Raw genomic sequence first — 26,530 nt, 5'->3', positions numbered from 1 at the left:
ATGAAAAGGTACTCAAATACTTTGCTTTTAGAATACAAAAACATGGAGCTAGGATTCACATAGGTAGACTTTCTTCAATGTCTTGAATAAACATTGAGTTTACTAAATCAACTTATCAAAATTCTGGTATAAAGGGATTAAATGCTAGAGGAAAGAATCTCTTTCTACCAAGTATCCAAATACTGGTAAAATACCCTCGAATATACACTTTTTCCATAATTATTTCTGCTTTCTTTATAAGCACAAACATGGCATTTAAAACAATAAAACCTTTATTCCTTTCATTTATTCTTCTCATAGCAAATAGAAAAACAAGTAGGGCAAATCTTCCAAATTTTACATAATAGTTCCAAGTACTCAGGGAAAACAGGCAAACATAGCAACTTAAAAAGTCTTGGGATGACCTTCCCCCAAACAGAAGGTAGGTCCTCTTACCATCAGAGATTAACATTACAAAACATGTACTAGAATTAGATGAATACATAACAGACCTATATGTTACACAATTCATAATAAAAAGGCCTAATTAAAATAAAGCTATTATTCCCTTTGTATAAATAACCTAAATTCCCAACTTTTCAATTCCCAGTTACCTATAAATGATCAGAATATCTTTTACACATTTAAGTTAGCAATCACTCCGTTTACTTCACTTCCAGAATAATTTCCCTGTTCAACCCACATGAGATTAATTTCTAAATGATGTTCACAATCCTTATATCACTGTTTCCGCTCACTACAGAACTTCATTGTGAACTATTATATATACCCTCAATCTTATAATATAGGTCTTTCTCATCCTGTCAGCTTAATCAGACCCATAGGAGACAATCATTTAAGATGGCTAGCACAGGAAAAGATTACTACAGCAGCCCTCATAAATCAAGCAAAAGACTTAGGGGATGTGCTCAGTTGGTTCACTGTTATCTACTGCTAGAAATTTGGGGGAATGCCACTGTTATAGGATAGTGATTAACTCTACAAACGTGAATACATGTGTACATTTCATTTACACACAATCGGCTTGTGATAATCTGCATAAATAAGAGAGGCAAGAGACAGTTGATATAAGACACACAATTCTCAAACCACTTAGATACATTCTGTACCTGCACTTCACAGGTTCTATGTCTGAAAATCCAAAAAATACACAAAAATTAAGCCATCTTGAAAGAGATGAGTCACAAACGCAATTACTCAAACAATGGTAAAATTGAAATGCTATCATTGATTTGAGCTTGTCATCTTCTGTTTATTTCTGATGGTGGCTCGAAGTTTACGTATTACCAGTCGATCAGGTAGAATCATATCACCTTGTTGTTCTAGATAATCCAGTAAATGTTCAGTCCATTGAAGAGCAGCTGCATGATTAATGTGTTTCTCTGGAATCAGTTCTATTTCCTCCTCCTCATTTTCGCTGGATTCATCTGTCTGGCCTTGGGCTCTTCTGATGATTTCGCTGTCAGTTAACACTTCATAGCCTGGTTCAGTACTGTCCACTTCAAGCCATTTTTCAATGTTCTCTGTAGTCACATTTTCCAATCCTTTGGTGTGCTGCAGAATGGTGGCCACAGTAGCTATTGAAATATCTTCTTCATCAAAGTCCAAGACTTCTTTCTCCTCTAGGGTAGGAAGAATCTTCTTCCATGCTCTGCTAATTGTAACTGGTTTTACCAAGTTCCATGCCATTGCTACTTCGTAGAGCGCATCTAGCAGAGTTAGCTTCTTCCAAAATGATTTCAGGTCATTACCTTCTTCCAAGTTGTTGTGGAGAAGGCCTGCTCGATAGTTTCTTTTCATTGTTGCCATGACTCCCTGATCTGAGGGCTGAATCAATGAAGCCACATTGGGTGGTAAATATTTAGCAAATATTTGGCCATCATCTGATCTCAGAACGTTTTCATTTGGGTGTGTTGGTGAATTATCCAATAAGAGCACAGCCTTTTCCTGTAGGCCTTTGGATCTTAAATATTCTCTAACTTGCGGCACAAAGATCTTATCAAACCATTGTCGAAAAATGGAGAGATTCATCCATGCACCTTTTTGGCTGAAATACGAGACTGGCAGGTTTGAAGTGTCCGTTGACTTGAAAGAACGAGGTTTCTTTGCTTTCCCCACAACACAAAGCTTAAGTTTATGTAAGCCTGTTGCATTGGCACAGCACATGATAGTGACTCTTTCTTCAATTGATCTGTGTCCAGCAGCAGTGCATTTACCACGGATTACCGAAGTTCTAGAAGGCAGACACTTCCAAAACAGTCCAGTTTCATCTGCGTTGTAGATTTGTTCAGGTTGCAAGTTTTCTTGTTCAATAAAGTTTCGAAAGCTGTTACAAAACTCTTCCACAGCAGTTTCATCTCCATTTAACCTTTCATTCCTAATGTTAATCTCTCTAATGCTGTGCCGCTGTTTAAACCGAGTTAACCAACCAGCAGAAGGGTTAAAATCACCATCCATCCCCAAGGCGTAAAAGAAGAACTCTGCCCTTTTTGCACAAATTGGGCCAGATATGGGATTCCCTTTTGCTCTCTGTTGGTTGAACCATTCCAGCATCGCTCTGTCCAGCTCCTCATACATGGACGGCTTCATCGATTTTCTCTTGGCCAGAAGGCTTGTAGAATCAGAACTGCTTGCATACGTTATAATCTTTTCCTTGTTTTTTCTTATATCCCGAACTGTTGTTTCACCAATTCCATAAATAACTGCCAGTTGTTTGGAAGAACCTCCGTCTTCAAGTTTCTTTATTATATCGAGTTTATCTTTAATCGTTAACACCACACGCTTCCGCTTCCCTGACATAGTGAAGCTTTGGGACCCACCACACTCACACTGAAGCGGCACACAAAATCACTCCTTCCCTCACACAGGTTCACTTTTTTCAGTCTTACAGACTTTCAATCTTAGCAAGAACCTGGTGGCCCTGACCTGCTCCTCCTCGGTTGGGCTGGACAGGCAAAGGGATAGAAAAGGAAGGAGTGTGGAGCTGCAGTCTCCGGACCAGGTTTTTAATTTAAGACGGACAGTAGAAGAGGGCCCACGTCACTGCGGTTAATCCGGATTAGAGGCATTTGTTAGTCCCTCAATGGCCCCGAGAGAGAGACTAATCCCATCGTGGCCGCAAGCCTCTTCCTCACCCGGATCCCGATGAAGTGCCCGTCACTAACCCTGCCAAGTCCCAAAGTTAAGGCCAAGAGCGGAAGAGCCACGGAGGAGAGGACTGGCACCCGCCCGGTCTCCCCCGTCCCCAGGGGGACGGCTACGCTTGGTCCCTTCTCCAGCTGGCAGCCCCTGTCGCCGTATAGCCCCACGTTTCTGTGTCAGTTTAAATCCTGACAGTCTTCCCGGCCCCTCACAGCCCGTCGGGCCCCTCCCCCCACCTCAGTTGGAAGCGAGACCCCCTCACCGATCCCTGACTATCGCGAGTCGACCGCTCCGCCCCTAGCATACGCTCCCGGAAGATGGCCCTCCCGCCCGTAAGCCCCGCCCCTCTCCCCTCCCAGAGGCGGGACTTCCCCTCGCACCCGGAAGGGGGAGGAGCGCCGCTGTCCGGCAGTGTGGGTGGAGAGCGGAGGCGCTTGGATAGGGGAGGTTGCAGAAGGCGGTGCGGCGGCAGCGAGTGGGCGGGGACTCGCTGGTTGTGGCGGGCGCTCTTGGCTGTCGAATTCATTCCGACTTAAATGAAAACGACCCGGTAGGACAGGTCGGGCCGGCCCCGTAGGGCTTCCGAGGCTGGCATACTGAGGGAAGCAGGCTGCCAAATCTGTCTCCTGCACAGCGCCCGGTAAGTGGGGACTGCGTCGGGTCAGCCGGGGTGGCGGGAGGCCGCGCCTCCAGGGAGGCGAGCAGAAAATTCCCCGCGGCGCACACGGCGGCCGGACGCCGCCCGTGCCTCCTGCGCCACTCCCCTAGCTGGACAGCTGCGGCGCCCGTGCCCTTCCTTCGTGGGCATGCCTCGGGGCGAACGACGGAAGCCCGCCTAGTGACTTCTCGGATTAATGGCTTTCCCAGGTCCTTGTGTACTGGGAGCAGACCCGTAGTACGGAGGTATTTGTCCTCCGTTGCCATCCTGCGCTGATTGACAGGGTCTGGTTTGCAAACGACAAGCCACGCCCTTTGGAGCAGCCGGAGCCACCGGCCGGCTGGCTGCACGGGAAGGGTTTGTAATCCTGACAAGGACTCTGGGATCTGTACCTCTGCCTCCTGCCAATCTAACCGAGAGATTTTAAGGAATACAAAGCTGTCTCGGAAGCTAAACTACAAGATCCATTCTGTTAAAAACCGTGCAGTGTAGAATCGTTAATTCTACAAGTGGGAAGAAACTGGCCTGCCTCTCATGTTAAGCATGTTCCTCTTTATGTCGTGTTGTGCTGCCTTGTTTTCCAGCCAGTAGAAAAACTATGAGAAATTGGTGCACAGCAACGTGATAACTTGATGAGACATTATGCACTGTAATCTTCAGTCGTTAGGCTGGCTTGTTTGGGTTTCCCTGGGAATTACATCAAACATTAGGAACCCCTGGGAGCACACATTGTCGCTTTGGTTTCTTCTCAGAACATATTAGCCACTGCTCAAGTTTGTTCCGGTATATAGTAAGCGTTACACCCTTCTTCCTTTGCTATCTCTTTGCTAGTCAAGCCCAGCTGAGGAGCTGAGGGTCACCACGTTCTTGCTAAGCTTGTAATTCTGTCAGACTGAAAAAGTGGACCTGTGTGAGGGAGGGAGCAATTTTACATATTGCTTCTGTTGGGGGGGGCGGGGAACGGACAGTGTTTGAGTCCAAAGCCTTACCATGTCAGGGAAACCGAAGCTTTGGTGTTGACCATTAAAATAAGCTCAATGTAATTTCTGCTGATGAGAATTCAAATGATATCATCAAAGTCCCTCCTTATACTTAAAGAGTGATGCCATGATGCATTATTGCCTTTAACTTATATTCTTTGGCAGAGAGCATAGCCATCTATTTATCCCATGATATTAGAGATGTGGTAGTATTGATCTTCATTTAATTATTAAATGCTCTGTTTGGCGTTTTGTTTTTCTTTGTCTAAAGGAGAGGTATCATTAAAGGTTAGACATTTTCATTTTGAGAAATTGTTTATCCAGCATTCATAGAAACAACATCCATGTGCATGGATTCTTAATTGAGTGTCTTCTGAAATCCAAGAGTTGTCTTTATCCATCAATCTAGTTTTACGATCTCATTTCTCTCCCCAGGGTCACTCCCTTTTTCCAGCTGTCCTCATTCTTAGCTGTTCCCAGGAAATATGAAAAAAGAACAAACCCACTGTCATCAGAGTTGATTCAAATTCATAGCAACCCCATAGGACAGAGTAGACCTGTCCCTGTGAGTTTCTGAGAGTGAAAATCTTTACAAGAGTAGAGAGCTTCATCTTTCTCCCTCAAAGCGGTTGGTGGTTTTGAACTGCTAACTTTATGGTTAGCAGACCCACTGGTCCCCAGGCATCCATGGTTATAAGAAGCCAACAACCTTCAAATTACCTTTCTTACCATAGCAGATTATTTTTCACATTATTGATATAAATGACCGTTTTGAAATAGAGAAATCTGGCTATTTGTTAATTGGCCAAATGAAACCTGATACCTTACTATTTTTTAAAGAAACTTGTCTCTTAAAGCATTCAAAATTTGTAATTTTCCAAAATAGTTTTCCCATCAGAGGCTGCCTGCCTTTGAAATACTGTTAAGCTTAAAGGAGAAGCTTTCCCTTTTGTGACTAGTGTCATCAATAAAATGGCAGGGGAAAGTGCACATTTTCATCTCTTTTGCACATTGTTTTCTTGCTCACAGGCTAATTTCCAGAAGTTTCTAACCTAATTCATGTACACCAAATTGAAATACATTAAAAACAGTAGAAACATGTTTATACATTTCAAAGCATTTTAATGGATATTTTCTGAGTTAAAATTGAGCATGCATGAGAGATAAAATAATGACTGTTTAAAGGCCAATATTTTACTGTTTTGTACAAATCTGATATTGACATTAGTCATTGTGATCTCTACTTTGTCCTCATAAGTTGTATGATTTAAAAAAGTGTGTGTATGGGGTGGCTTTCAGAGCAGATTAATTTTCCAATCAACAATTTACACCCATTTTGTTTCATGTCATTGATGTCAGTCTTCACAGTATACCATCACTTACATTACGTAGCCTACTTCCACCCTTGTTCTCTATTTCCTTTCTTCCTGTCCTAGCCCTCGGAACTTTGCACTTGGATAAATGCTGCCCCTTTGATCTCAAATAGTTGATTGTTCTAAGACTTTTCTTATCTCCCTTGGCCTGTTGTACCCTTTGTAGACTTGTCTGTTATTTGGCTGAAAATTGAGCCTTGGAGCTAAATTCATTTCCAGACCCAAAGGGGCCATCATTTCAGGGGTTCTACCTGTCAGCCAATGGTAGTGGCGGCTGGGTACCATCGAGTTCTTCTTGTCCTAGGGTCATGGAAGATGATGTTTACATGGTCCGTTAGTTCCTTGGACTAAGTGTTTTCACATACCTTTGATTTTCTTCATTGTTCTTTGCTCTAGGCAGGGAGAGACCAGTAGTTACACATTTAGATGACCACCATTAGATGAGCTTCAGAGACCCAACCAACAAAGTAGGATGTAGAACATTGTCTTTGTGGACTGTGTTATACCAATTGACTTTGGTGGCCCCGAGACCGTGGTCCTGAGCCCCTGGGTCCAAAGATGCAGTCTTTTGTGGTGTTTGTGGTGTTTGGTTATAACCAAGTGTCAGCTTGGTAAATGATTTAAGCTTTGTCTTCTTGTCTCTGGTACTTATAAAAGAAGATTTTTTTTTTCTAGAATAATTGTGATTATTTTTAAAGAAACAGAAAAATACACAGAAAGACCTTAAATATTAGTTTTGGAGCTTTTTAAAAAATTAAATTTAATAGTATGTCATGTGCAGCCCGAGGTCATTTAAATAGTGTAGTATTCTTAGTGTTTACTATTTTTGTCAAAGGAATCACCAATTGGCATTTTTATATATAGCAACTATATATATCTTACTATATAGCAACCCTATATAAGGTTTCTGAGGGTATAAATCAGCAATTACCCATAGTGTCAACCTGTGGAGGGACTACTGGGTTTGAACCACCGAATTTGTTGTTAGCAATCCAATGTTTACCTGATTGCCCCACCAGGGTTCCCCTTTTAATACTGCTTTTGGGTACTACTAAATTTTTCACTTTAATGTTCTTTACTATCTCTATTTGCTGTAGTGTATATACTAAGCCCATATTTGCCATTTATCTTCATACATATTTTTCATTATTTCTGCCAGTGAAGACATCTTTATCAAAAAAACGTTACCATCTTTTAGAACAGTTAGCTCATGCAAATTCAACTGTAAATGCTTAAAAATAATCCTGTACTTTGTCAAATCCAAATACAAGCTGCCGGATCCTCTGGAAAGGAGCCCTAGTGCTGTCTGTTGGTTAAGCACTCAGCTTTAAATGAAAAGTCAGTCATCTCAGCGGGTAACCAGCTCTGTAGGAGAGTGGTGTGGCAGCCTGCTTCCCTAAGGGTTGCAGCCCCCTTGGCAACCCAAGAGGCAGGTCTGCTCTGTCCTGTGTGGTCACTGTTAGTTAGTATCCCCCTGATGGCACTGAGTTGTTTAGTTCATCTGCTACTTAACCAAGGAAAGAATAATTGGTTTAAAAACTTGAGAAACTGGATGGGCAATTGTGAGGCAGTATATTTGTAAACTTATACTTTGAGAAGTAATATAAAAATTTCTTTAAAAGGTTGGATTTTTCCCACATACAGTTTTCATCCTCGTTGATTTTAACATAAACTCTCTATAAGAATGCATCGTAAGAGTAATTTTAAAGAGTTAATATTTATTTTTTCACTAAGATTTGCTAGATTACCACTACTGTGCTGAATATGCACATATCTTACAGCGGTCATAATGTTATATTTCACCCTATACTGTAAAGGTATTATCTATTGCAGGGGTCTCAAACTGGCGGCCTGCAGGCTGCATGGCGACTCCCAAGGTAATTTTTTGTGGCCTGCGATGCTCTGAACTAAAATGAAAATAGGAAAAATGGTTATGAAGAAAATAACACTAAAGGGAGATCGAGGCAATACCGTACACACAATTCCCTTGTTAACCCTTTAACTACTGAGGACAAGTCTACACATGGCCCAGTGCCTTTCCTGGGGGCCTGTGGACGTGTATAAATGCTGACTCAGTTCCAGCGATGTTTGGAAGCGATGTGTCTGCCACTCTCAGTGTCACATCATGTAAACAGATCCCAACAGCAAAAAGGTTAAAAAGAGCACTCTGGGTTGTGCTGTTATGAATCATGCCATTACGATTGTGCATCATGTTAGTCAGCTGTCCAACATTTTGTGTCTTTTATTTACTTTGTTATATTTTCCGGTCACAATGTAAGAGGTAAGTGAAAACTAGTAGGAGGAAAGAGCTGACAAGTTTCGGGTAAAAAAGAATAATTTTAGTTTTATAAATACATTAAATAAAATAAATGTTTAAATAAAAGTAATTATATTGTGTTTTAATTATCCTACCCATATTACTGAATCCTCACTTCAAAATGTAAATTTAACAAAATTTGTAAGTGTGGTGTGGCCTGCGTGAATTTTGCCAGTTGCACCAAAAGGCCCCGAGCTTGAATTGAGTTTGATACCCTGATCTACTGCGTAATCTTAGGCATGTTTATAGTAGATTTTGCCATTATAACAGCAATCACATTGCTGGGTAAACATCAAATTTTGTACAGATGAGCGTCATCTCCATCATCACTCCCCCCTTACTCACACACACAAATATCTTAGGGATCTGTACATTTTATGGTGTTATTGCTCTGTTATGTGATTTTTGCCGATCCATGTTTGGAATTGCCTTCAGCATTGCAACACATTTTTTGAATATCCTTAAATTTCTTTTTGGAAAGATAGTTTTCATTTCTGGAATACTAAGGTTCCTTATAATTGACATAAGTGAATACAGTAGGTATTGAAGCCATGCTCTGACTAGATAATGAAGTGTAATTCTTTTCTTACTGGGGATTTTGTACCTCCCTGCCCCTAGACTGTGGTTATATGGAAAATCCAGAAATATTCTGGGCATGGTAGAAATATTGTAATTATCAATCTCATAAAATACTTTGTGAGGAAGTTAATGTTCAATTCAATATATAATTCCTATACATACATTATAAAGTCAATTTCACTCTACTGTAACCATTATTACTTTTTTCATTAGCAACTAATCCAATCTTATGGCTCATAGAGCCCAAAGACAATACAATTCTCACAATTACTTGGGATTTACTTGAGATGTTAAAAGATTACAAGCTCCACCACACCAAGGCAGAACACTAAGGGAACACTAAGGGCATGCGGCAGAGCAACAGGGGGAGCAGAGCAGGGAGCCCCCAAGGGAGTGCAAAGGATAGACTTTGGGGTCATAGCGTGTCACCCCATCGGACTAGACAGAAAGACACAGTTAGAAGTCAAAAAACAGACCTTAATCTATTTACAGGTTTTTCTTTTTTTTTTTTCTTGGTCATTGGTTTTCTTCTTGTCATCCTTGTGTTCTCTTGTCGCTTTGTCTTGCTATGCCTTGTTTTTTGTGTGCATATTATTATCTCTGCAGGTCTATCTAGATAAGATAGGCTGGATGAACAGTCTGGAGGAGAAAACAACGGGACCAATGGTTCCAGGGGACATGGGAGAGGGGGAGGTGGGGAAAAGGAGGTGGTGTTGACCAACCAGGAACAAGGAAACAAAATAATAATTTATAAATTACCAAGGGTTCATGAGGGAGGGGGGTGGGAAGGGAGGGGGGAAATGAGCTGATACCAAGGGCTTAAGGGGAGAGCAAATATTTTGAGAATGATGAGGGCAACGAATGTTCAAATGTGGTTGACACAATTGATGTATATATGGATTGTGATTTATATGAGCCCCCAATAAAATGATTTTTTTTTAAATTACAAGTCAGAGTCAGAAATGTTAAGGATATAGTTCTCTTTTTCTGCAGTGTCTTACTTTCAGCCATGCCAGCAAGTACATTTCTCTCTGATCCTCCTTTCAGCTACATAGCCGCCTGGCTTCTGTCCTGCCCAGACAAGTGTTAAAACATGTCTTTAGCTCTTTGGATGCTAGAAGACACCATCTTTACTCTTTGCATGAACTGGGAAGCCCAGTGCTGTGGCTCATGATATTGGTGCTCTGGCTACCTAGTTCTCCTTTATTGATGATCATGGGATTTTGTGTTCCTGCTTCTGAGATGACTCACAGTATTTACTTCCCAGGGGAATTAGAGAGCTCGATGTTTTGTTTTTGACTTCCCACCCAGTCATTTGGTAAAACTTACAAAGACAATAGCTAGAAGAGCCATTTTAATAAAGTCTTGAGATTGCATGCTTAGTGATGAAGTATCAAATAGTTTTGTGCTGCTTTGTCGTATAGATTACTGCATGTCTAACGTTTGAGTCATCCTGATAATCCTTATATACTTTTCAATTCTAAATCATTTGTTCTTCTAACTTGAACATTGTTCACACTTTTTAGTCAGATTTATTTACTGATGATGCTATGCTCCTTGTCAGTACCTAAGCTTTATCCTGACTATTCTTTTATCTGCCTGAATTCCCTTTTCCGTTTATTCACTCTGTTTCAATATGGCCAATTCATTAATATTTTACCCTATATTTTACAGTTCCATAGGTCTTATTTTTATCACCTATTTGGTACTAAATAAATACCCTATGGATGATCATTTTTCTTATGATGTTCATATATTTTAGTTATACACAGATAGTAATCTTTTGAAGGATAAGGACCATTATTTTTCTATGTATCCCTTTCAGAACAACACATAGTATCACTCAGAAAAATTCACAGGTGTTCAATAAATCATTTGTTGAATCACTGTTTTGCCAGCTTAATTCATATTCTAAGTTATTTTTACCTTTGCGGATCATTTAAAAGCTATAAACAGTGTAATTTGGTTACATTCATATCTGTAATCTAGTTATCCTTGTTTTATTGTTAACTTGATTTTGTAGAAGCTCGCATTAGAAGCCATGAAAACAAGAAACAGTTCTAGAGCTCAAGTGCCTGAGCAGAAATCCCGCATTGATTGGAAGCGAACTAAAAGGAGGACCTCACTATTCGTGGACAGTGAGGAAGAGTTCGACAGTGATGGAGAGTTTGACCCTGGTGAAGAGTTGGAGAGTAATGAAAGTGCTAATAATAATGAAAGCATTAACAACAGTGAAGAACTTGATAGTGACGAAGGGCTTGATGGCATTAAAACAGCCGAAAATGAGAGCAAGCATACATTAATTAACGTGGATTGTGAAGGAGACCGCAGTCAGCGTCTCATGAACACTGGCAACCCTTCAGTCTGCGTAGAAGACAAGAGCCAAAGTGAACATGTGAGCATGGACTTACCCAATCCTGAAAGGGGCCCCACTCGGGAGGGTGACGATCTCAGCAGACACCCTGGACAGCTGCCAGAGGAGGATTTGGAAGAACACATCCAGCGAGGGAGGAGGAAACGGATGTGCACGAAGGTGGTAGACAGCGACGAGAGTGACAGCAGTGACGTCGTGGTCGGGAAAAGATGCGCCAAACATCCACGGAGAGTGATGGAAGATGAAGGCTGCTCGATGGAGCTGGACCAAAATAGCCCGGAGAAAACTGCAGCAGCACGAAGAAAGCAACGGCTCCAGAAGCTGCGCGAACTCTCTGAAGGAAGAGCGCGTCAGAGCCGCAACAGTGGCAGAGATTCTGAGGTCTGTTTTTAGATTGTTAGTTTTGTTGCCGTTTTAATACTTTATTTAAAATGTTTAAATTTTAAAAGACAAAAGTGCTGAGCCCATTCTATTTCTCAGTAATCCTAAGGCAAGTATCCTTCAGCATGTTCACTGGCAGTCTTGTATCTCAGTTGTATCGTGAACTTCAGGTCACATATTTTTAGAAATTGAAAGACTTATTTTGGGTGGTCTCTCCCATTTTTAACTTCCATTTTTGACTTTATTGCTCATTTTAAACATTTTATATCACATAACCAAGATAGCATCTTCTAATTTCAAAAGTCCAACATTTAACATGACATGTTTTTTTTAACTTGAAAATATAAATTTTTTTGAAAATATAATTTTTATGGATTCTATTTGGTTTCAGAATTGATCTTTTCATGTCACAGTCATACCACCAATTTTAAAGGCACAGTCTACTGATACGTGTGTTTTCATTTAATCAGGCCTCTGAAAAGGAATCCTGTTCAAGTAATGATAAAGATGATGATGAAGTAGAGGATTATGAATCTGATGAAAATAGCAGTGATTATATTACTGATGGTTTTGTAGTACAAGATGAAGAGAATGATAGCCAAGGAGAAGACAAGCAGGATTCCTTTTGTAAGTTAAATATCAAGAAAATATTTTAGGTTGTGCTATTGTATCAAGTCAGCCTCTTCACATCATATTCTAAGTCATTGATTAGGAATCATGATTTCACTTTTAGGCAACTTTAAATGATTAGATGATAGTTTATTTCACAGACCTTGACAACCTTTTGTAGCTGAATTTGCATTTAATCTGTGGTCATAATTTTTTTAATAGGTGAAAATAATTTGGTTTCATTGTAATATAGTTAAACAAAGGAATATTTTAATATTCTCAAAACAACTGTGCATACTCTTCTTTGATATTACACGAAAACTCAACAAGCGATGTTTGGGAAGAAACAAAAAGCATTGCTGTCTAATCATTGCCAACTCATGGCAACCCTATGGGGCAGAGTAGAACCGTTCCCCCTGTTTTCCAAGGCAGTAACTCTATGGTGAGTTTGAACTGCTGACCTGTGGTTCCCAGGCCAGTGCTTGCAAGAATGTCGTGGGGGTGACATCAGACCTCGGCTGACTTCAGAAGGGTAAAGCAGAGGTACCATCAGCATCAGCCCAAAGCCTGTGCCTATGAGATGAAGGGTGCTTGGACACCAACCACCCCTTCCGCACCACTCTCTACCTCTCTATTGGGTTTGACAATTCATTGCAGTAGCCATGCAGAACTCACAGACAGAACTCATTATTATGGGATTTATTGGGGAAGTTAAAGGTTATAATTCAGGATTGGAAATGCTCAGGGTACAGCAGTTCTCCAATCAAAGGGCATCTCTCAGCCATACCCACAGGCACGCGACTATCTTGTCCTTGGCCCCTCAGCCATGTGATGCTTTGGCCTCTGCCCTCTTCAGGCAATGTGAAAAGCTCCTTATCACTGCCAATAAATGTCCAAAGGGTCTGTTACTCTCCATAAGTCTCAGCCAGAAGGCACTCAATTCTAGCTCTGAGTCAATAACCCTAGTTCCTCACATAACCTGCCTGGAAGCAACCCACTCTCAGCCAAAGCCACTGAACTTCACTTCTTTGTAGGTTCTGAAACGTGATGCTCTGCTGTGTCAGTGGTGCTGCTGCCTCTTCTGCCACAGCTTCTCTACCACTCCTCTCCCACCCCTTGATGTCTCCGGTGTCACAGCTCTGACTCCTAGACTAGGAACCTCAGCACCCTGGGGCCTTGGGGGACCCAATGGATGCACTCTACTGGCTCTTCTTTCTTGATGGTAATGAGGTTTTCCAATCCTGCTTCTGGCTGGCTCATTTTAAATCTAAATGTATGGCAAAACTGGCCAATCCCTTCATTGGAGTCCCATATCCCTATTTTGCATGTTCCATCCAATCCTTTGGAGGAATTAGAAAGATGGTGATGAGTAGAAGGGCTATTTTAAATAATTTACTACAGTGCTTAGCATGCTAATTTCTTGAGTTATTTGTAATATGAACTCTAAAACTATAAATTAACCTTTAGTACTCTCATAATATAGTCCATTTTGCAGTTTGAGTGGGTCTTTATTACCTACAGGTAATTTTGTAATATTATGCATTGGTCATTTGGGAAATATTGGCTCACTGTGTTTTAGAGATCTTTACAATGTTGACATTTTATTACATATTTTTTAAAAAGCACATTTATTAATACACCTACCAGTCTCTGAAAATTCTTTTTCAGTATTAGAAAGCTGGCATGCTCACAGTAGCAGATACAGGTTTTTCAAAATTCTAATTTCTACTTTAAAACATGATTTTTATCTTTGACAACAAATATTCTGAGTTTTCCTTGAAGTGGCAGGCTCACTTCATTCGGTTTTGAGAAACTGTCTGCTGGATACCCGAGTCTGAATAACCAGCTTGTCGTTATTTCAAGTAAAAATGATGTTTTGTAAAAAGTGAGGCCTTTTCAGCTCCCAACTCAAGCAGTAATACAAGTGCTTTAAGTGCATGCTCCCCATTTCATCCCATAGCTAAAAAGAGGGGCACTCACGGTGCAATATCTAACACAATAATTAATCTTTACTGTTTTGTAAGGGACAGTCTTAAGTAAAACTAGCCTCTTTTTCTTTTTTTTAAATTATGAGTGCAGAGCAGAGATCACTGCGGTGGTTACTAATAGTCTGGTGCTGATGCTGGGATTCATGCTATGGGACCCATTGCTTTACCCGCCATGGCTCTTGTACCATCAGCACAAATGTTAACATGGTGACAAAGAAAATTAATGCTATGTTCCTGTATTGCCTCCACCTCACCACTAGCTTCTGTGGATTCTGACTCCTGCTGACACCCGGTGGTCAGAGTTGAAAAGAACTCCTTACAGTTTTAATGGCTGGTGATCCTAAAGGTTGACTCCCACCCAGTTAGCAGCTTAGCACATTAACCATTTGGATCCCAGAGAGAAACCCTGTTGGCTGCTAACAAAAAGGCTGACGGTTTTGAACCCACGATTCACCCCACAGAAGAAAAATGTGACAATCCACTTCCATAAAAATTTACAGCCTTAGAAATCCTGTGGGCGGTTTTGGTTTTGAGGTTTCCAGGGGTCTGTAAACACAGTTTGAGAACAAGTAATTTTTTCGGACCTTTTGTGACTTAATCAAACAGTGAAACCTATCAGAGACAGGAAACTAGAATGCTCTGGGTTTTTGTTTTTTTCTCATATAATTGGTTAAAACATAAAGAATAGAAGTCTGAAAAATCGTAGGATATATCTATCATTACTCTGATTCCTATGGTTGTACATATGTACGAGGGATAGTTAACAGTTGTGGTATAAGCAGGCTGCAGGACTGATACATTTTGTATTTTTTCCTTCAGTAAGGCATTTTTCCAAATGTTTTAGGAAAAGCAATATTTTCCAGAATTCCATGCTCAATTTAGGTCTCAAAATTAAAAAAATAAATAGTTAGAAGTTGGATCCTATTTCAAGAAAACAAGTTACAGAAATGCCTAATAGACATCTGTGTACTATAAGTTAATGATTCTGTTCTTTCCATGATTACACACCCATTCAATCATATTTCAGTCTTCGGGAAACGCATTTAGGAGTCATCCTATGCTCAGGCTTATACAGATCATTTGCTGGGCGGATACCCACCCATACCCACTTAGGCTGATTACAGAAAAGAAATGTCCAACCTGTGGGAACCACACCAACATCCTCTTTGCTTTGTGACTCACTTTTTAATGTAGCAGCTTTTATCTTGTGTGTCCTTCATGGCATCTTCTCCTGGGGCTTTATCAACATGTTGGGTTTTTTAAGTTTGAATGACTTTGTCTTTACAAACTCTCTATCCTCAACTCACAGCCACGTTCCTGCCTTTCCTTCCTAACAGCATGCTTGGTTAGCCACTACTCCAGAGCCTCTTTGTGTCTGTTTCCCAGTAATTCAGCAGAGCTTTGACTCGCTCTCCTGCACCCATCCCTCTAGTGAAATTACTGTCACTTAGCAATAACATCCTAATACGGAAGCTCTTCACGTCTTCCATTAACCCGGCCTTGCCACCACTGACCACTCTCACGTGCAGAAAGCACTTTTTATGTAGCTCTGTGGGACCATTCTCTCCTGCCATTTAGCCTTGCTTTCCCTTTTGTGGTTGTTTTCCCCCCAGATATTGATCTTTACAAAGGTTTCAAATGTTATGTCCCCCAATCTACTTCTGGTTTGCCTGTGCTTTGAGCAGTCTCCTGCCCATCACTACAGCCCAATTTCTAGGCAAAAATATCTAAGCTTTTATCTCCAGCCCAGATTTCTTTTGCTTGTACGACTTAGATGTCCATTATTTTATCAGCAGGGTATCTTTCGGGTACTTGATATTCAATGTGTGCAAAACTCAATGATGAGGAGGTAGCATAGGGAAATTTGTGACCAGGGATAGAACTGTTCCTATTTTGGTTGTGGTGCTGGTGAAGGACAACGTTATGCATTTATCAAACATCACAGGGCTACAGACCAAAAGTGAGTTCTACTGTGTGTATAAAAGAGCTCAGTAAATTAAGCCAAGTGGGTACCACTCCTCTAAAAGACATGAAAAACCAACTGTCATTTCTTTTTTTAAAACATTTATCATTAATTGGGATTTAATACAAAAATCATTTCATAGTTCAATTATCGTCAACTTTCTTATCTTTGTATTTCTAAGAATCATTTGAGTTGTGGACACTTTATGGGAACTTACTGTTAATTGGATTGGTGGATAATGGATGGTTGGATAATTCAGGCAAATACCTTGGCCAACGGCTTCTGGGTTTTATTGTTTAAGAGACTCAAAATAATCCATGTGGCCAGATTTTCTTTAAAATGTTGAGGAAAAAGATCATGTGTTTTAGATAAGTGAAACTTAATTAAGGTTTTGAATACCTACAAATATTTAGACCGTATGTGGCTATGATAAATAAAATTAGATATGGTGACTTTTCAGTTTACCAAATGATAATGTTCTAAAAGTTTCTATAAATTAATTCTTATATTTGAGATTCAAAATACATTTTCTCATTAAAACAATGTATGTGATGAATAAGGAACCCTCCTCTCTGAGCAGAATTAAGTTGGAATCAGACTAGTGTTCTTATAATCATTCTCTCCCAAGCTTCTGACAGCACTGACAATGATTCATCTTTTAACTATTATTAAACTTGAGAGAAATATCTCTCAACTCCAAATAGAGTGTCCATTGAGAATTGCAAGCAGTGGCCAATGTAATTTTGCCTATTAGCTGAGGACAGACTGAGAGCTGCATGTCTACCACCTCTAGGCTCTGGGTAGTTTTTCCCCTGCTACAAGGCCGAGGAACGCTGGTGGCACAGGAGTCAGCAGTTGGAAATCACCAGCTGCTCTGCTGGAGAGAGAGAGATAAGATAAGGCTTTCTGCTCTGCAGTAAACACTTACAGTCTCGGAAACCCCCAGGGGAATTCTGCTCTCCTATAGAAGAATAGATTCTGTTGTTCTCATATAGAACTTCTGGTTTCCATGGGTTGGAATCAACTAGCCGGCAGCAAGACAGGGTTGATTGAAGCAGTCAAAGACAGCAATAGCCAGTTTTTCCTTGTCATCCACCCTTACTATTTCTATATCTACTCTGAGTCTGCAATTCCTAGATAAAATGTGATAGAAAATAGAGGAACAGACTAGTGGTAATCTACTATATTCCAGCCCTAAGTAGATGCTAGATTTTAGTGTTCATGCACCAAGAACCTTAAGTTTATAATGAAGCAACAGTTTTATTTTTCATAGAATAAGGAATACAACAAAAATATTTCTTAAATAACTTTATCCTAATAGTTATGAGTAACTCATTAAGACATGAAAGCAAAATAAAAACATGAAAACTTGAAATTAGAATATAACTATTGAAAAGAAAAATATTAGTTACCTGAGCATAATTGTATATAGGCTCAACCTATAAGGTTCTGGTTCATTTAGCAAAGTATACCAAACTTAAGGGATGTGCATGACATTGAGCAGGAGTAAATATTAAAGATCAAAAAGAAGCCAGTTTCTTTCTCTGCCCCTGTCCTCTTATGCTGAGGTTACCCTTCCATTGGAGAAGAAAGCACACTGACAATCCATGTGGTTTTACCTAAGAGAATATTCTCTTGATTATTCAGCAAATCAACTTATTAGTAGTAAGACCACATCCTACTCAACATTGAGGTAGAAACAGTTGGCTTAGGCATCCCTCGACAGTACCTCCGTCTCCAGCTGTAGAGTACCCTAGTCAGTTCATCTTCTACAAATCCCTAGGAGAGGTTTAGTATCTTAGAATAAGTAAGAGATCTTAAAAAAAAAAGAAAGAAAGAGCAGATTCACAATAAAAATGCAAAATTCCGTAATTCCTTCACAAACTAGCAATACTTATTTGAAAATGAAGTGAAATTTTCCATTCACATTAGCAACCAAACTAAAAGTCATCCCAAGGGCTAATGTCAACAAGCAAAGCTTGTCTTCTGAAGCTGACACGGAGGCTTGGCAACACAGGGTCCAAGCACTTGGCTGCTACCTACAGGCATGCCTTCAGCCAAGCGGAGGGAGAAGATGCGGTCTGCTTCTAGTGCAGCCTTGGACCCCGGATAGGGCAGGTCTGCTCTCTCGGGTCGCTGTGACTCAGGAGGGACTGAGCAGCAATGTGTTTGTTTTGATTCAGGTAGAAAAAAGCGTTACTGTGAAATAGAAGACATGAATAAATGAAGAGACAATGCATGTTTATGGAAGATAATACATATTACAAGAAGTTATTTTTGCTGAAATTATGAAGTTGAACTATGCAAAACAATTCTGAGTTCACTTTGAAGAATGAAGCCTAAATAAATAAAATTGTAAAACAGTAAAAATTGCAAAAATTTGCTTTCCCTGATATTAAAAAGTCAGAAAATTGCAGTATGTAAAACAGTACTGTGCTTGCATGAGAATGCCAGCCAGGTCAGTGGGAAGGGAAGATGGTACAGAGACAAGACTATAGCATGTATATGAAATTAATACACGGGGCTTGAAAAATATCATGGAAAAATGAAATGAAAAGGGATTTTTTTTCCACAGCCCCTTTGTATATGATAAAGGATGTGCATAAAATCAAGAGGCTGGCTGGATTTTCTAGTTATTGGGTAAGGAGAAATTGGTTAGCTGCATTGGAAAAATCAAGTTACGCATAAATGCAATGTTGGTTTTCTCCTGTATTATTTTTCCACTTAAAGAGTTGGGGAACAAAGGAGATAAGCCACATTTCTAAAATATTCCAAAGAATATTTTAACCTAATACAGGGACTGGAACATGAAGTAAAGTTCTAGAGGATGAATTCTAATCCTGCTTCTGCCTCTGTCTAGTTGTTTGACCCTGAGCATATCATTTCATCAGTGTGTTGTTTTTCCTGAATTGTAAGTGAAATTCCAGTTAAATTTTCTCTAGAATTCCATCTTAAGGTCCACATTCTGGAGTATAATAGAAAACCCATGTACCATTCATGCCGACATCCATTTAGATGATAAGGCATGGGGAATAGAGTCAATCTGCCCGAGTTCCAACATTTATTCTGTGTGTGTGTGTCATAAAGAACATTTTCAACCTCTATCTCATTTCGTCATCTGAAAATAAATGACAGTTCTTCAGTGGTTTGTTGGGAGAAATGAAACAATTAATGCAAATACTTAAAATGGTTCCTGGCATACACTTGCTCAATAAATTGCAATTGCTGATGTTTGTTTTCTACCCAATTTCAGGTGCCAGAATCATAATACCACCATCCCACCCATCAACACAAACACAATTAATAGAGGTCTTTTTCTAACGTTTTAGAAGGAGATTGTGATATGTAGTGGCAGGAGAGGGGTATTGTGGTTAAGGACAAACATTCTCAACTGATTCTCATTTCTGCCCTTTCCCTTTCCTATCAGTCCTAAGGATACATATACTATCAGGGTCTTCGAAATAGAGCCACAGTTCCTAAAACTCTCTAGCGGTCAAGTCACACTGGGTACATTCAAGAGGAGGAAGTACAATGGGATGAAATAGTTCTATCTGTATTTGTTTGATAATTAAACTTAAGTACAGAGGATAGATTTGATGTCTTTCCCTCAACATATGTATTAATATTCTCCAAACAGTTTTACTACAATTAGGGAAGTGATAAAATAGATGCATTTGGATACTTAAAAATTCAATTACATACCAGCACCATAATAATAACACTTACAGAGTTTATAGAGTCTAGCCAACATTGAATTCTGTTTAAATATTATTTTCTAATTGTGCTTTACTGATTTAAAATATATATACTCTTTAATGGCCATGATGAATTCTTTTGTAATTTTCCATTTGTCATAGGCCTTCTAAAATCTAAGGGCATCAGTGCAAATGGTCTACAGTCGTCATTTAAATGTATTATTGCTTCATCTTGATCACTTTTGTACTTCAAGTAGGATGTCATTAGTAATATTTATATGTACACACACTAAAAATTTCACTTTTTCTTAGAAAGGATAATTGTATAGTCCTTTGGGGGGAACCAAAACAAAAGGATGTAAATTATTTCATGCCCAACCCATCTTTTCACATAAATGAAAGTCAAAATATACTCATGAATACTCGGCCTTATTTGGCTTTTATCTCTTGCCACTCAGTTTGTTCTTGCTATATCTCCACAGATACCCAGAAATAGGCCGATGGTTTAGGATGACCATTGAATCAATGAAGGAGGCATGGTCCATAGAGAACATTTCCAAGACCCAAGTAGACTTTGACCCAAAAGTAGTGGGAAATAATAGGGACTTCCTCTCTTAATCCCTGACTCGCTTCAGACAGCAGATGATTTCAGGGACCAATTGGGCAATCAGGTGTGCATGTGTGAAAGACGATACATACCTCTTCTAAATTGAATATGCTCCCAACCCAAACCCTGCCCTCGGATCCATGCAAACTCCTAGCGACCCTGTAGCATAGAAGGAAACTGCCCCTGTGAGTCTTTTACTCTTTCCAGGAGAAGAAACTCCGTCTTTGTTCTGAAGAGCAGCTGGTAGTTTTGAAATCTGGCAGCAAAAGAGGAACTATGGTTTTGTTTATTTATAGCTATTAGGGTTCCAACTAGGGTAGTAATTTTCTAGATAATTTCATATGTAGGATCTTTTATGTATATGGAATGAGAGAATAATTTTATGCTCATATTAAACATTTTCCATGATTGATTTATTCTTTTACCCTAATCAATATGTTGCTTGTTAAACTTGGGTGCCCAGAGGAAGATTTGGATTTATTTCCAGAATGTATTTTATAATATTACCTGAACATTTTTTCTTTTCTAATTTGGGAAGTAGAGACAAGTAGAAATTTTGTATTAACAATTTGGAATATGGAGATTTGCTGTGATTAGACAAGCTACTAAAGTAGTGATTAAATTAGGATAATTAAGTGATTCCACTGTTTGTAGTATTAATGTTTTAACCTAGTGGGAAAATAACCTATTTTACATCTTTCTCTCTCTATATGGAGTTGTTTGTCTATTTGATTCTAATATTTGTTTAAAATTAATTTCAGATTCTTTTAATGAACCCTATACTCATTTTGAAAGAGTTGTGAAAGCTCTGCTGATCAGTGCTGTAGATGACTCTTTTCTTGGAAAATTGTATGGTAAGTTAGTAGTATGAATGGGCCATGTTCTTTTTCGTTTGCCTGTTTTCAAACAGCCTAGCTTTAAAAATTATATTAAGTAAAGCCAAGAATGACCTGTTACAACCAGCCAATCTTCCTTTTAAGGCCAATTCCATCAAAATCTTAGTGTTTCTGGAATGTACAAAAAGTCCAAAAGAAGTTACAGATCCCTCTCCAGAGAGAATTTACAGTACATTTGTGGCTGTAGGACATATCCTCATAAAAAAAGCATGGCTCAATTACTGTGTTCTAACCTCCTTGAATTTCAACAAGACTTACATGCTGCTGTATGTTCCAATGCTTGTACATATGCTTTACCCTCTGAGAATATAATCCATTTGTATGCCAGTGTTCCCACGGGAGCATCAAAACATTTCCAATGTGAAAGCTTCCACTCACTTGAGTAATATTTTTCTCCCTCATTGTCTCCACTGTCATTCTGAGTATGGTGGTTTTCATGTGCATGTGCTTTTCCACTGCATTTAAAATAGATATTTTCCTGCCTCCCTTATCAGTGTGGGGAGAACTATATCTTCTATACACCTGTAGCCCTTGCACCTGGACATTTAAAGAGGAATATAAATACGTTGTGTTGAATACCCACTTAAGTGCTAAAATTGGATTTATCTCAGTGTATTGAACAAGCATTTATTGAGTGCCTATGATGGGCTAGACGTTATTTGAAAGATGGTGATATGGCAGTGACTATCTGTGATATTCGCCTACATGTTGCTTAAAGTGTAATGCTAGAGATAGTTGATACATCAGTAAGCAAATACATGTGAGCCCTGGTGGCACAGTGGTTACACGTTGGCTGTAATCCACAAGGTCAGCAGTTTGAAACCACCAACCTCTCTGCAGTGGAATGATGAGGCTTTCTACTTTCATAAAAAGTTAGTCTTGGAAACCCACGGAGGCAGTTCTCCCTGGCCCTCTAGGGTTATTCTGAGTCTGTATTACCTGGATGGCAGAGAGTTTTTGCTTTTTGTTATACAAATACATAACATAATGCAATTTCAATTGGTGATTAGTTCTTGGGTGGGGCGGAGATAGTCTTTAATGATACAAGCAATAAGAGAGAAGAAAGTCGGTAGTTATATTTGCCAAAAAAAGGTCTACGGTGTGAATTTTGGAGGGTACTCTGAATGAAGTAAGACAGGGAGTCACACAGATTTTATTTGGGTGTTCAAAGAACAACTGATGGGCCTGGGTAAGTAAAGGTCATGAGCAGAGAGGAGAAGGAGTAGATACATTCAGAGGGGTAGATAAGGGCCCGAGTTAGCGAAGGCTTTGTAAACCATGGTAAGGCATTTGAGTTTATAAAGATTAAAGAAGCATGATAAATATATTAATTTGTTACAGGAGTTCTGTATGGCACAGATAGTTAAGCACTTGACCACTAGCTAAAAGGCTGGCTGTTCGAACCCCCCCTCCTCCTTAGAGGTAATGCAGAAGATAGACCTGGCCATCTCTTTCTGGAAAGTGTCAGCCTTGAAAGCCCTGTGGGACAGTTTTACTCCTGACGTATTCAGGGCTGCCATAGTCAGAATGGACTCCAGTGGCCACTACAACAGACTTACTGATGAACCCTTAAAGGAGAAGGGAAAGCAGCTTACCGGCTGCTGATCCAGAAGTTAGCAGCCGATCTGGAAGAAAGATGTAGTTTTAGCCATGGAGACCTGATGGGCAGCTCTCCTCTGTCCTACAGGGTCGCCGTGAGTCAGAGTCCATGCAATGACAATGGTTTACTGTGTATAATATGAGCCAGATGAGGAAGGCAGAAATGAGTGCAGCATGCTAAAAGGGAGTAAGGAAACAGGTCTTAGAAGAGAAGCTTCTGGGCTTACCAGAAGAGAGGTTACCACTGGGGGCTACCTCTAGGCAGGTAGGATGAGGCTACTAGCAGAGGACATGGACATCCATATTCAAAACTGAGCTCTCTCTAGATTTAATGGCTAGATAGCTGAAAATATCCGAAAACCTTTAAATATTAGAAAATAATGGCTTCCAAATTGAGTTCAAAGGGGAATTGAATTATTGTTTGTTTTTGTTGTTGTTGTTTACTTTCCCTAATACCAGGAGCCTTGGTGGTGTAGTGGTTATGCCTTGGGCTGCTAACTGTAAGGTGAACAGTTAAAACCACCCGTCGCTCCACGGGAGAAGATAGGGCTTTCTGGTTCTGTAAAGATCTACCAGCTTACGTCGCTGCCGAGTCAGCAGCAGCTCGATCGCAGTGCATTTGGTTTGGTTGGTTCCCTAATGCCTGGTTATCATGATTTTTTTTAAAAACTTCATTTGTTTCCTTTCTCACTTAAAATGCCTTATATCCAACGAAGTATCTTTTAGGGAACTATAGGAAGAGTTGCTTTATTAAAAAGCATTGAAATAGTTCACATGGGTAAGGTGATTGTTTTGCTGTTTTTCCTCTGAACAGCTGACCCCGGTCAAAGCTGCTTGCAGAGGACGTGGGCGTCTGCGCAAGATATGCTGACATCTCTTCATTATTTGGATGACCATTTGATTCAGCCTCGTTTAAGGAATTTAGTTTCTAGAAGTTGGAGTGACAAATATAAGGTATGGAGTTTTGTTTTTGCTTGATCTCCAGGGTACAGGACAAAGATGAGGGAGAAGGGTCCCCTCGGTTTACATTGTTCAGTTAGATGGATTCCTCTTCTAAGTGAATTTATCTTTATTAAATCAGTTTGTTGTTTCTAAAGTCTATTATTGCTTTAATCATTCACACTAACTATTTAGTCCACTAAATAAAGCAATAAGTAACCTTAGAAGTCTTTAGAACTCAACCTTCTATAAAATGAGGAAATTTACTGTGACTAGACAAGGAGCCCTGATGGCAGAGTGGGTTATGTGTTCAAGTGTTAAGGAAATTTACTGTGACTAGACAAGGAGCCCTGATGGCAGAGTGGGTTATGTGTTCAAGTGTTAACCACAAGGTCAGCAGTTTGAAGCCACTAGCCACTTCTCAGAAGAAAGATGAGACTTTCTACTCTGGAAAAGAGGGAGCAGTTCTAACACACAGGTAGTTCTACCCTATCCTATAGGATTGCTGTGAGTCAGAATCAACTTGATGGCAGTGAGTGAGACAAGTGACCAATCAACCAATACAATTAGTAAAATTAAGTTGTTTCTGCTTAATTATTCATGTCACAGATGTTAATTATTGTTCCACAAACAAGAACTCCATAGCCCAAAAGTTTGAGAAACGCTGTTAGGTTTTACACTGGTTTCCTTACTAGGGATATTTTCAGGAGCATTCGTGTATAAATTTTTATTGTAATGTATACTGAGAGAAGTATAAAAAGTAATACTTTACAGATATGGCTTCTTTCACACTACTTTATAAATTCTGCTTGAGCTTCCTTTTGAGAAAATGACATGGTTACCACCAGTGATGCTTGATTTCCATAGTATATAATTTGGGAAACATTGACCTAGATACTTTTGACATCCCTTTTTGCCTTCAAATTTTGTAATCCCACTGTTTGGGAGAAGCACCTGTTTTATTTATAAAATGTACTGTCTTCTAGCTTTACATTTTATTACTTCCAAATAGTAGAGGCTGAACTTTATTATTTTTAACATCCCTCCCTTCAATCACACTGCGCACACACACACTTATAAGAGTCTGTGTTCTGATGGTTAACATGAAGGAAACTGGCAATAAAATAAAATCTCTCTCAAGCCCCTTGAGGTCCTGCGGTATCATTTAAGTCACTAGCCACTCAGATTCATTTATGTCACTTCAGGATTGCTTTTATCTAAGGCTTGTTCGGTTTTGAATTACCTGATGATAACTTAGGAACAGATGATTTGGCTTAAAGGACAGTTATGAGATTGCAGGAAGAGGTAGAGGTAGAGGCTTAAAATTGAAGGAGGGGTTGAGCTTAGGGCTACCATATATATGGTGTATATATATATGTATATTTTTTTTACTTCAATGAAATTTTTAACCTCTCTGATCCCCAGTTTATTCCTCAAATAAAGGGAGATTTGCCTACTCTAAAGGAAAATAATGTTTATTTACTTTGAAGGTAAAGTGCATAACCCAGCTAGAATATTATTTTCTTTTAATGGGAAAAAGGCAGCATATATTTTATTATGGATTCCCTAATTTTTGCCAAGTACTTTGTATGCAAAATAAATTATCTTATTTAATCTTCAAAGTAATCCCATGAGGGAGATAGTATTTTTCCCTTCATTTTAAAGATGAGAAAATTATGACTCAGAAAAATCAATAACATAAGATTATACAACTAGTCATTAGCCAGGCCAATATTCAAACATAGCATCCCTGTGGTATTTTGCAATACCACACTATAGTAGATTTTAACCTTTTCACTCACATATGTTAGCCTATCCATGACACAAGTTATTTCCTCTCATATTTTATTGGCTACAGCAAGCTGTGGTCATACCTAACTTCTGGTGAGGCAGGAAAGTGTACACTTACCATTGTCATTTAACTGTGAGGAGAAAAGCTGGAAATAGTTAGTGAAAACTAATAACCATTATAAGAATCTAGCCTGAAGAGTCTAGAAATGTCAAGAATCTTAAATGAGCTTCATGAATGTACCAGAGATCTAAAAAGAAGCTATAGTATTTGTCCCTAACACTGATTCTTGGGCTTCACACTATCATTAAGATGGAGTATGCCTTAGTATTAAAACTTACTGGGTTTTCCTCCTCAAAAACAAAAAACAAAAACCCCTCTTATTATATATGAATTCCACTTAGAAATGTACCACTATTCCACAACAACAATAACGACAAACTCATCGCTGTTGAGTCAATGCCAATTCACAGTGACCCTATAGGACAGGTTAGAACTGCCCCTGTGAGTTTCTGAAACGTAACTCTTCTCAGGAATAGAAAGCTTTGTCTTTGACCCATGAAGTGACTCGTAGTTTCGAACTGCTAACCTTGTAGTTAATAACCCAACTCATAACCACTATGCCTCCTGAACTCCTTTATA

At 39.4% G+C, this 26,530-nt stretch overlaps 2 protein-coding genes across 3 annotated transcripts in view; one reads left to right on the top strand and one right to left on the bottom strand.

Moving 5' to 3' along the window:
- Positions 1 to 254: 254 nt before the first annotated feature.
- On the bottom strand, positions 255 to 3,388 carry JRKL (JRK like). The gene has a single exon (XM_004709015.4). The coding sequence runs from the start codon at positions 2,797 to 2,799 to the stop codon at positions 1,225 to 1,227; it is 1,575 nt and encodes a 524-aa protein (XP_004709072.1). The 5' UTR covers positions 2,800 to 3,388; the 3' UTR covers positions 255 to 1,224.
- Positions 3,389 to 3,647: 259 nt separating this feature from the next.
- Positions 3,648 to 26,530, top strand: part of CCDC82 (coiled-coil domain containing 82) — a 37,880-nt gene continuing 14,997 nt past the window's right edge. For both annotated transcript variants that reach the window (XM_045297781.1, XM_045297780.1), the window contains exons 1-5: positions 3,648 to 3,781; positions 11,072 to 11,803; positions 12,274 to 12,430; positions 21,427 to 21,519; positions 23,975 to 24,114. In XM_045297781.1, coding sequence (XP_045153716.1) covers positions 11,090 to 11,803; positions 12,274 to 12,430; positions 21,427 to 21,519; positions 23,975 to 24,114 — 1,104 coding nt within the window. In that variant the 5' untranslated portion in view covers positions 3,648 to 3,781; positions 11,072 to 11,089. The remainder of the gene's footprint in view (positions 3,782 to 11,071; positions 11,804 to 12,273; positions 12,431 to 21,426; positions 21,520 to 23,974; positions 24,115 to 26,530) is intronic.

The sequence above is a fragment of the Echinops telfairi genome, unplaced genomic scaffold (genome assembly GCF_000313985.2).
Source record: "Echinops telfairi isolate 266 unplaced genomic scaffold, ASM31398v2 ScPeMD7_7421;HRSCAF=8459, whole genome shotgun sequence".
NCBI lineage: Eukaryota > Metazoa > Chordata > Mammalia > Afrosoricida > Tenrecidae > Echinops > Echinops telfairi.
This window is presented reverse-complemented; position numbering and strand designations above follow the sequence as displayed.